Source organism: Rutidosis leptorrhynchoides, chromosome 11 (assembly GCF_046630445.1).
Source record: "Rutidosis leptorrhynchoides isolate AG116_Rl617_1_P2 chromosome 11, CSIRO_AGI_Rlap_v1, whole genome shotgun sequence".
Classification (NCBI taxonomy): Eukaryota; Viridiplantae; Streptophyta; class Magnoliopsida; order Asterales; family Asteraceae; genus Rutidosis; species Rutidosis leptorrhynchoides.
The window spans coordinates 24,427,501-24,439,700 of NC_092343.1; the positions used below are offsets into that span (position 1 = coordinate 24,427,501).

Sequence of the window (12,200 nt, forward strand, 5' to 3'; positions counted from 1 at the left end):
TTATTTGTATTATTTGTGTTTGACTTTTGAGTTTGAGTATGATTATCTGTAGTTGTAACACTTTAAGGTCTGAAATAAATTGCTTGCTTTGCAAAAAAAAAAGGTCTGAAATAAATTAAAAAGTTGATATAGTTGATAGATCTATAATTTGCATAGTTTTGTTGCTTAGATTGTTTAGTTTGGTAGCATATGAGGTTTGCTCTGTTTTTGTTAATTCATTCTGTTTTTGTAAACTTCACTCTTTATATTTAGTTTTTTTAGTTGAAAGTGTTTATAAGTTAGATATCTTTGAGGAATTTGTTTGTGGCTTGCTTTACTCAATGACTTTTGATTTCCTTTATTGATAAAATAATTGAAATATAATTTCTTATGTTTATTTTCATATTATTATACTTAAAGTTTTCATTTTATTCTTTAAAGTCACTTTTGCTCTATTGTTTTATAGTTTGAGTAGAAAGTTGGAAGTCATTTTGACAATATTGGAGCTTCAAAATCAGAGTAAAAAAATTGTAAATTTTACCAAAAGGAAAATGTTCTGTTAGCAGTTACTAAACTTAGCATATCATCAAAAGTTTTTAAGGTAAAATTGGCCATCTTTTTCAACCATTTGAGGTGTCCAAGCTGCAAATAGTAATGCAATGACTAAGCAATTTGTTATGCAACACATCACCTGTACTGGATTCTCAATACTCTCAGCTTAAGAGTTGGATACTGTCACCATTTTTGGCAGGTTTTTTGTGTTTGTCCTTTTGTGTTTTACATTTTACCTGACAACTAGGCACATGGGCATCACCTAACTTTGTTACTTTGAGAATAGATATTTTTTATATGATGCCTTTACCATACCCTCATTTTTATAGCATATTCCTATTTGAGCAAGTTGTAAGATGCCTTTACCACCTTGTTTTTCTATGAGCTTCCTAGTTCTCTCTTTTGATTGGCATATACTCAACTTTTATAAGTGTGGCAGTTAACTATACACTTTTTTTTTTTTTTTTTTTTGTTAAGGGTGTGTTTATTTACCTCTTAATTGAATGGTTAAGCATTCGGTGCATTTGTTTTTCTGAATGACATATGATGCTGAATGGTTTAACATGTAGTGCTGAACCATTCAGAGTTGAAACACACTATTAACCATTAAGCACATACATTTTTTGTAATATCATCCTCAAATTATATCCAGAACAGTTAACAAACAAGTATATTAATTTTTTTATTAATGTAACATATTAATAATGTAATTTTACTCAATTCATGTTGTACATTCAAAATGATTATCAAACAACTTATTTTTATTTAGAATCAAGTTTATTCAGAGACTAATTATTCAAATTATGAACTATTCAGTGCTAAATCATTCAGTTTTATCAAACACGACCTAAATTTTCTTTCACATGGATGTCAATTCTTAGATGAATAAAATCCAACAGCGAATAGTCTACTTTGTTGAGTGTATTAATCAACTAATGTTGAAATAACCGCATATGAGTTTAAAAAAAAATTAGTTGGCAGTCATTATTGATTATTCTAATGCTAGAAAAATTAGCATTTTTCATCTTGTAAATTTTTTTTCCACAGCATTGCAGTTTTTCCTTGTTAATGTATTTTATTCTAAAAAAACATAGGCTCTTTTTTTGGCAAAATTTGTAGTTGGAAGTATTAAATGATTAATTTGCTTGGCTTTGCAATTGCATAGATGTCATTTATCTTTCGCCTTCATGGACCCCAACTGCTAAATCATGATTCATGCATTAATAGAGTTGGCCTTAGATTCAGATCCAATTTTCATTTCGAGTTATAGCCGTGTGTGTCTGCCCTTTATCTATTAATACTAGGCTGTGCTTATGTTATATCGACTATGCATGTGCACCAAAGATACTACTATAAACAAACCTCTCTGTTTTGGTGGGCCTTTATTTGTTTACTTCCAATAGTAGTTGGCCTTATTTGAATATTAATATATATATATATATATATATATATATATATATATATATATATATATATATATATATATATATATATATATATATATATATATATATATATATATATATTTTTTTTTTTTTTTTTTTTTTTTTTTTTTTTTTTTGAAACTAAATATATTGGCTTCTACTGCTCTAACCCCCACTATTTTGTTTTTTCTTCTCAATATGGTCCATGGTCCTCAATCTTAGCTGGATGTTTTTAATACTCTATTTAACTGTTGTGATATAAATCTAAATGAAGACAACTATGAGAACAGTTGTAATAACCCGTCTCACATCTGATAGAATTTGTAAGTTTGAGTCCCTTATAAGGTAACTTCCATCCTTACCAGACTCAACGCGTTTTGAGCGTTTTGAGCTGCAAGCACAGCAGATCCCGTTAGAACTCTGCAGTTAAGCGTGCTCGAGTGTGAGTAGTACGAGGATAGGTGACCTACTGGGAAGACCTCATGTGATCGCCAAGAAAAAGTCGTGCGCCTGTGCTTGCTATATTGTGGTCGCGATAAGAAGGGATGTTACAGCAGTATTAGCCCTCTTGCAAGTTACCATGACTTGTTACCTTATGAAGTCGATAATAGCGCATGGTCCAGCCTAATTAAAGCCCGTCCTTTTCATTGATAAACTGTCCCTTTTGCATATCTTTTACATTATATCGACTTTATTATAGTTAACAGACTTAAAATTTTATGATATGTAAAAGAAAGGTTAATATTACTAGATTGCTTAATAGTTGGATCATTCCATCACTTTTTATAACAGTCCAATTATCATTTCCTCTGTTATTTTGCAGGTGATTGAACCATGGGTGCCGGTGGCCGAATGTCAGACCCCGCCAGAGGTGACAAAAAAACCGAGCCCGAAACTATCCAACGGGTCCCGTACCTAAAACCACCCTTCACAGTTGGAGACATCAAAAAAGCCATCCCACCTCATTGTTTCAACCGATCCGTAATCCGTTCGTTCTCATACGTCTTTTACGACCTCACGATTATTTTCATCCTTTATTACCTCGCTAACAACTACATCCCGCTCCTCCCTAAACCGCTCGCCTACGTGGCATGGCCCATTTACTGGACCATCCAAGGTTGCGTTTCAACTGGGGTGTGGGTCATAGCCCACGAATGTGGGCACCACGCTTTTAGTGACTACCAATGGCTCGATGACACCGTAGGCCTTATCCTACATTCGGCCCTTCTCGTCCCGTACTTTTCGTGGAAATACAGTCACCGCCGACATCACTCGAACACGGGTTCAATCGAACACGACGAAGTTTTCGTTCCGAAATTGAAATCGGGTGTTCGTTCAACCGCTAAATACCTTAACAACCCACCGGGCCGAATCTTAACCCTACTTATCTCCCTAACCCTTGGTTGGCCTTTATACCTCATGTTCAACGTTTCGGGCCGATACTACGACCGTTTCGCTTGCCATTTCGACCCAAACAGCCCGATTTACTCAAACCGTGAACGAGCCCAAATATTCATCTCCGATGTCGGAATTATAACCGTCCTTTTCGTACTCTTCCGTCTCGCAATGGTTAAAGGACTAACATGGGTTCTAACCATGTACGCGGGCCCGTTACTCGTGGTCAACGGTTTCTTAGTTTTAATCACCTTTTTGCAACACACGCACCCATCATTACCTCACTACGACTCGACCGAATGGGACTGGTTACGAGGTGCTTTAGCCACTATTGACCGAGACTACGGGATCTTAAACAAGGTGTTCCATAACATCACTGACACTCACGTGACGCACCATTTGTTTTCAACCATGCCACATTATCACGCAATGGAGGCCACAAAAGCGATTAAGCCGATTTTGGGAGATTATTATCAGTTTGATGGAACGTCAATTTTCAAGGCTATGTATAGGGAAACAAAGGAATGTATTTACGTCGATAAAGATGCTGAGGTTAAAGATGGTGTTTACTGGTACAGTAACAAGATCTGATCGGTTGACGAGCGAGTATTAAGAGAATGGCAAACCGTCTTCCTTTTTTTCAAGTCGTGTTGTTTAGTGTGTGTTTGGTTATTGATGTCTGTTTAAGTCATGTACTAGTCAGTCAGGTGAATAATTTTGTACTCGGAACGATGTGTTCGATGAATTACTCTGTTTTATGCGATGTAACGAACATGATTAGTAATTAGTAATTCGCCGAGTTAAAGAAATCGATCATATTTACACATTGAACACAATCTGCACAAAATCGACTATATAAAGCTATAATCGCGACGCATGTCAATAACGACTATATAATTGGGCAATTATACGAAGCTACAGAAATCACTTGATTTGCAGTTCTTGTTTGTCAGCAAATTCGTAAAACTTGTCCATTGAACAAAACTTTTGGATTTTGTGAGTGAAAATTCCCCATAAACATCCTTCGTTTATTCAACTCATTTCATCTATGTTCCCTCCAAATGAAAACTGACTCAGCTCCTTTTAAAGTCGACAATATGATAAATCGGCTCTTTTTGTTTAAAGTAAGAGAAAAAAAGCTTTGTTCCTGCCCGGGATCGAACCGGAGACCTGCCCGGGATCGAACCGGAGACCTTTTGCGTGTAAAGCAAACGTGATAACCACTACACCACAAAAACGCTGTATTCTTTAACTTAAAAGTAATTAAATATAACTGTGATATAACAAATCCATTATGTATACTTTATACAAGTTATAATTAAATTAAATATTGTGTTTTGGTAAACCAGGAGCACATTGGCTCTCATATAGAATGTAAAACCTCAGGTAATCAAGCCCCCCAACAGTGGCGAAGCCAGGATTCCAGACGAGTGGTGTCATAAAATAATATCAAAATGTAATAACTATCAAGCCCCTAAAATTTATTAGAAAAACTATGATTAAGTAAATATTTAAAAATTAAGTTATCGTCTAACACATCCATGGTACTTTTATTTTTTATTTTTTTTATTGTGCCTTACATCTTTTTATGAACAATATCTTTTAAACAGAGTGTACAAATACATCGAATAAACAACAGATATTTGATACACATTAGATTTATCAAAGTATGATTAAGCATAACCTAAAATTCAATAAACCCTAGTATTCTAAGTAAGAAAATACGATTTGGGATTGTTAAAAAATATACTCCATATCAATAATTACCTTCTAAGTGTGCAAGAAACTCAATGACGCCTCTGCTGGATAAAAAAAACTAGAGACGAATTGGGAAATATGTGAGCTATGTGAGGACCTATGATTAGGTGTACACTACTAGAAAATGGACCTTTTGTGACGACACTTGTTGGGAGGACACCAATGTCCTCACAAAAAGGCAGCTAGACGACAAAAATATGGGTTGGAGTTGATTTTTTAATTTGACTAACACTATTGTGAGGACATGTCTTCACAATAGGTGTTATTTATTTTATTTTTGATTTTTTTTTTTCCAGTCAAAGAAGAAAACATAAGGAAACGTTGAATTTTTTTTTGACCAGACCTATTGTAAGGACATGTTCTCACGATAGAGAATTAATAAATCAATTTTAATAAAAACGAATTGCATTTAAATTTTCAGTTTCCTCAAAATAAATAAATAAACACAGGTAACCTATCGAGATGACTTGTTCTCACAATCGGTAATTAAATTTTTTAAAATAAATATTTTTTTATTAAAACGAATTAAATTTAAATTTTCAGTTAAAACTAAATTAAAATAAAAACCCGCGCAACCTATTGCGAGAACGTGTCCTCACAATAGGAAATTAAATTCATTTTCTTAATAAATTTTTGTTAAAACTAATTATATTAACGTATGCATGTATAATGTATGTATGTGTATATTAACACGTATTGCTAGTACTTGTTCTCACAATAGGTAATAATAAATTTTAAATACATATTTATTAAAATTATTATATTTGATCTTTGAAAGATTTTTTGTTAACTTTTTTAATAAATTTAATAAATATATGTATATATGTAAATACATAAGATTTTTTGAAAGATGATGAATTAGTGATGAAGATCAAATGGTGGAAGTTTGGAAGTAAAAATGGAGAGAAAATGAAAAAGAAAAGAAAAATAATGAATGGTGGGGAGGGAGGTGGTTGACTAGTCAACCACTAGTTACCTCTTTCCTCACTTGACAACATTAGTCCCTCGAGTTTGGATGCGGGTGCGTGAATTAACCGAACGAATTATTTAAATACACTAGAGTAACGAGAGGTGTGATAATCTAATAACGCAAATATTAAGAACGTTAGTTAACGAAAGACACAAATTTAGATAACAAAAGATATTATCTAAAAAAAAAGACGGTGTTAAAAATAAATTTAACGGAAAAACGCGGGATGTTACACACGTTGCCTTTTGTAAAACATTTGACGTTGGTAAAAACGCTATCTTTTCATGAATGCAAAACTTGTTTTAAAACAGCATATAGTGTTGTAACCATGTAATAAAGACTTTGATTAACAATAGAGACTTCAACAAATATTGAAGCTCCAAAAACGTACAAATCAACCACAACTAAGCTCAATATAAGAAGACCAACCGAAAAAAAGCTCGCACTAAAACACAAAGACTATACAACATAAAAAGAAACACAAAAGAAATGAGCCATGCAAGACGGAAAAAAGAGGGTGATCAATTAAACGAAAGATGAACGAATTAACCATTCAAGAATGATTATGTAACTTAAATATTATCTAATCTATTAATTCCAGTTAAATCAATTGGGATGTGCATTTAATTTAGAAATTACTCGATAAATGGGCTTGCGTTAAATAATACGAGTAGTTTTGAAGGTTTTTAGTTCGCATGCGCTACAAGCCATCTGAATTACTCCTCCGTAGATATACATTTTAATTAATGGGTGCATCTAACAAATCAGTTGGGGTCATATTTGTAGAGTCTACATACACTATAACTCACAAGTATTTACTGGCATACACACATATTGAGTGGTGTCAATTGACCCCTCAAATTAAGTCGTGGCTCCGCCACTGCCCCTAAGCGCGAGACTTGATACCGAGTGAATTGCGCATTATGCGCACTCTCTAGTCACACTCTCTTTTTGAACAATTTGGCATAACCAGGAATTGAACTCAGGTGGTGTGCTTCATTGGAAAACTCGGTGGCGTGGTTAATTAAATTAAATAATGCACGTCATTTAAAACTTATATATCATAACTATACAAAGTTTATTAGTTTCGAATTCTGCACGTTTCAAGTGACGGGAAACTCAAGTGGCAGGAAGCTACATCGGTGAAGGATTGGAATCAAGTCGACCTTTAATTTCAAGGCTAACGACAATCGTGGCGTCAACAACAACACCGGTAGTGTGACGTCCTCCAGATAGGGCCTGAAAGAATAACGTCACTAAATATATCAAATTACAGTTGTATAAACGAGAACGACTCTATATGAGACGTTATATTGAGTTTTGAAGCGGAAGATAAATAAATTACATTTTATTTAATGAACAATGCATTAAATGTCTTTAATTGGTATGATATGTAATGAAGACTCCAAGCATGGCAAGCAATCATCATCAAAGTAGCAGATATACAGCGGAAGCAATATTTAAGTACCTGAGAATAAACATGCTTAAAAAGTCAACACTAGGTTGAGTGATGTAGTGACCCAAACTTTTTCATGTTTATATATATATTAATTGAGATTGATATTTACATGACTAAATATTTTCAATGTGTTAAGCAATCAAACTTGTTAAGACTTGATTAAATGAAATAAGTTTCATATAGACAATTGATCACCCAAGTTGACCGGCGATTCACGAACGTTACAAAATTGTAAAAACTACATGTTGTGGTATATATAGACATATATATATGGTTTACATAAGATTATGATGAGTAAGTATCTCACTAAATATATTAACAATGTGTGATATACATAAGAAATGAGATTACTAAGTTAAGAAACTCGAAATGATATATATAACGATTATCGTTATGATAACGTCTACTAAATACATATGTATCATATTAAGATATTGATACACTATATTTAACATGATAAAATGATATTTAAATATATCATTAAGTGTGTTAACAATGAACTACATATGTAAAAACAAGACTACTAACTCAAGAATTACGAAACGAGACTTATATGTAACGATATTTTAATGTATATATCATATTAAAAGATATTCATACATCATAATATCATGATAATATAATAATTTAACATCTCATTTGATATAATAAACATTGGGTTAACAACATTAATTGAGATCGTTAACTTAAAGGTTTCAAAACAACACTTACATGTAACGACTAACGAAGACTTAACGACTCCATTAGAATGTATATACATGTTGTGTTTTGATATGTATTCTTACACTTTTGAAAGACTTCAAGACACATATCAAAGTACTTCTACTTAACAAAAATTCTTACAATTACATCCTCGTTCAGTTTCATCAACAATTCTACTCGTATGCACCCGTATTCATACTCGTACAATACACAGCTTTTAGATGTATGTACTATTAGTATATACACTCTAATGATCAGCTCTTAGCAGCCCATGTGAGTCACCTAACACATGTGGGAACCATCATTTGACAACTAGCATGAAATATCTCATAAAATTACAAAAATATTAGTAATCATTCATGACTTATTTACATGAAAACAAAATTACATATCCTTTATATCTAATCCATATACCAACGACCAAAATGTAGCATCCCGCGTTTTTGCGTTAAATTTATTTTTAACACTGTCTTTTTTTTAAAAAATAATATCTTTCGTTATTTAAATTCGTATTTTCTGTTGACTAACGTTCATAATATTCCCGTTATTTAATTATAACATCACTCGTTTACTCGAGCGTTTTTAAAATATTCGTTTGGTTAATTCTCGCACCCGCTTTGAAACTTGAGGGACCGAGGTTGCCAAGTGGGCAAACTAGTTGACTAGGTCAACTAGTCCACCCCAATCACCACCATTCAATCATCTCCATCTCTCTCTTTCTCTCTAGCAAGAACACACACACATTTACCCAATTCAATCATTCATCATCTAAATTCGATCTAGGAGGCCAACATCAAAACAAATTACGTATTTGGAATCCTCTCTTCATCCTCTACAATTTGATACCAACTTCATCTCGTTTGGGTAACATTTCTAAAACTCTAGATTTCTCTAAATTCGTGTTTTTGACTTGAAATGGTGTTAGTTAGTGTCTATGGCTCGTGTATAACATGAATATATGTTTTGTTTGCTCGATTCGTTGTTTTGAGTAACTAGTTTGAACATTTGAAATGGGTGTGCTTAATCCTTAATTTTGGATGAGTTAATGTTGTTAAATTGTTAGAGTTTTTGTTTTAAAAGTGTTACTAGCATCTTTAGCATCAATTTGATGTGTAGGTTGATTTGGAAAACATCATTAACATGATTATTGGTTTTGTGATTCTTGATTAGGGTTTGATGAACTCTAAAAGGAAATTTTGATGTTTTGAATGCCATGAAATGTTATTAGTTAGTGATTAGTTGTATTGTATGTTTCATTACCTTCAAAACGGCATATCATATGTGTGAATTGCATTCCCGAATCTTAAAATGCGTTTTGTAAACTTGAAACGATGGTTTTGAACATTTAATGACCACTTGACGAGATTTCGGTTATTGTAAATGATATTTTTGCTTGATGAAAAGTGGTTAGTTGTATTCCTTGTCAAAATACCTTTCCAACGATATAAGATACTTGTTTTGGATGTTTACGGTTTAGGATTTATGGGTATTTGAAGTTGGATTCGTGCTTGAGTGTGAAAACTGCCAGAATTCTCTGCACAGGTAATGGCGCGGCGCGCCATATACCCGCGCGGCGCGCCAAAGTGGTCTGTCCAACTTTGTCGATTTTTGAATAATGTTTGCTATGCTACGCACCTCCGATTCACATGTAACTTGTTCTAACATGCTCATATATGATTAAAAACCTCAGAAAAATAGTTCGGGACCCGACCCGAACGTGTTGACTTTTCGTTGACTTTGACCGACCGAAGTTCGACTTTTTGTCAAACTTAACCAAATGATTGTGCAATCTTCCTAACTTGTTTCTATACTTGTATCTTGCATGAAACTTGACAAATTGATTCACATGCTATATTTAATCGAGTCGTAACGAGCCATAGGACTAATTGAACACATTTCACCCGACCTTGTGTCGTAACCGGTTAATTGATACAACTTATTTGTTTAGGTCAAGGCTAAGCAACTGTGACGATAGCTCCAAATCTATATGGACGAACACGTCATTCATTGATTTCATTGCGAGGTATTTGACCTCTATGTGATACGTTTTGTAACATTGCATTCGTTTGAAAAGGTATTTCATAAATGAATATATAAATTCCAGGTTTTTTTTACATCTGATGATTCCTACGTATAGACATTCACCATTTAAATGGTTTACAATAATACATCTGTTGACAATACAGTCAAAATAAGATACATGGTAATGGTTTGATGAATGCAAGTTTCTTGTATATAGCATGTATGACTCCAAGCACATAACTTGTATCACGTATGAGCAAACAGCGGAAGACTTCTAGAAACCTGAGAATAAACATGCTAACAAGTGTTAACACAAAGGTTGGTGAGTTCATAGTTTTAATATTACACATAATCCGTATATCAATGTGGATTACAAAAGTTCAGTTGTTTTATTCAAAACGTTTATCAATAGGTTTTACATAAAAGGTGGATCACAAGATTTCAGTTGTTTCATCCGAAACGTTTATCAATCGGTTCTACAAAATTGAGCACCCTGGGAACTAAACTTTAATGCTTATATTATTTGTACCCTTTGTATAATCATCTTAATAATACACGCAAACCAACGTGTACGCTTCTCAAATAGCATACGTCCGTTAAAAGGCTAGCGCTCTAGCTCGGACGGGGATATCAAGCCCTATGGATCCATATAATACTACTCGCGCCCACCAGTTCTTATAACCGGCAGTTACTAGTTACCAAAGCTAAGGGATTTTCGGTTCAAACTCGGTGTAGAATTTAGTATGTACTTGTATCCATTGCGTTTAAAATAAAGTGCATGTATTCTCAGCCCAAAAATATAGATTGCAAAAGCAATTAAAAAGGGAGCAAATGAAACTCACACATATAAATATTGTATATCGGTTAATAAAACATTTGCATGTATTCTCAGCCCAAAAATGTAGAGAGTAAAAGGGATCTTATGAAACTCACGCATATAAATATTGTATATCGGTTAATAAAGCATTTGCATGTATTCTCAGCCCAAAAATGTAGAGAGTAAAAGGGATCATATGAAACTCACACAAATCAGTTTTAGTTTTTGTATTCATTTCATAAAACAGCGCATGTATTCTTAGCCCAAAAATATGTATAAAAAGGGATCAATGAACTCACGCATATAAATATTGTATATCGGTTAATAAAGCATTTGCATGTATTCTCAGCCCAAAAATGTAGAGAGTAAAAGGGATTTTATGAAACTCACAGTTTAATATTGATATACAATATTGCAGGAAAGCACGTAGACGCATCGGAGATGATAAACACGAGGTTTGATTCACAAAAATACCCCCGAACATTACCCATAATTTCCTTGGCAATAACTCATATTTTCCTTAGCTCTTTCCCGCTCGAAAACATATTTTGAAAATTACTTGGACAGCACTCCGTCGTAATATTTTTTGTACATTATTATTTTTGTATCGCAAAAATAATAACACTAATAATAATAAAAAATAATAAGATTAATAATAATCTTATTAATAATAATAATAATAATAATAAATAATAAATAATATTACGGAGTATATATATATTTGTGTATGTGTGTGATTTAAATCGAGCGAAAACACTGAAATTTATAGATGTGGCCTGAAATCTGGAGTCATGCGACTCGCATGGAAATGGCCTTCTGGCCATGCGACTCGCATGAGGACCAGGGACAGCTCACATTGTTTTGGCTCCTAGCTTGTCGACATAATTAAATATTAATATAATATATATAATTTAAATAATTAATTATATATTATATTAAATTCACGTGCATAGTTGACTTGTAATTTTTGTTCCGATAAGTCGTACGTCATCACTCGACTTATGTCCCGGTTCTGGTTTTTCGAATGTCCTTTCGTACGCTGAGAAAACTTGCATTTTACGTTTCGTGACACGTACCTTTGTCAAGATATAGCCTTATGTTATCCATAAACTATACCACTCA

General features: G+C 33.3%; 1 protein-coding gene and 1 non-coding gene across 2 annotated transcripts in view; one reads left to right on the plus strand and one right to left on the minus strand.

The window, feature by feature from the left end:
* Window positions 1–4,169, plus strand: part of LOC139877425 (delta(12) fatty acid desaturase FAD2-like) — a 13,853-nt gene extending 9,684 nt beyond the window's left edge. The window contains exon 2 of the mRNA XM_071864853.1: window positions 2,779–4,169. Coding sequence (XP_071720954.1) covers window positions 2,790–3,941 — 1,152 coding nt within the window. The 5' untranslated portion in view covers window positions 2,779–2,789 and the 3' untranslated portion in view covers window positions 3,942–4,169. The remainder of the gene's footprint in view (window positions 1–2,778) is intronic.
* Window positions 4,170–4,492: 323 nt separating this feature from the next.
* Window positions 4,493–4,588, minus strand: TRNAV-UAC (transfer RNA valine (anticodon UAC)). The gene has a single exon. It is a non-coding gene; the product is annotated as a tRNA-Val (tRNA).
* Window positions 4,589–12,200: the final 7,612 nt, after the last annotated feature.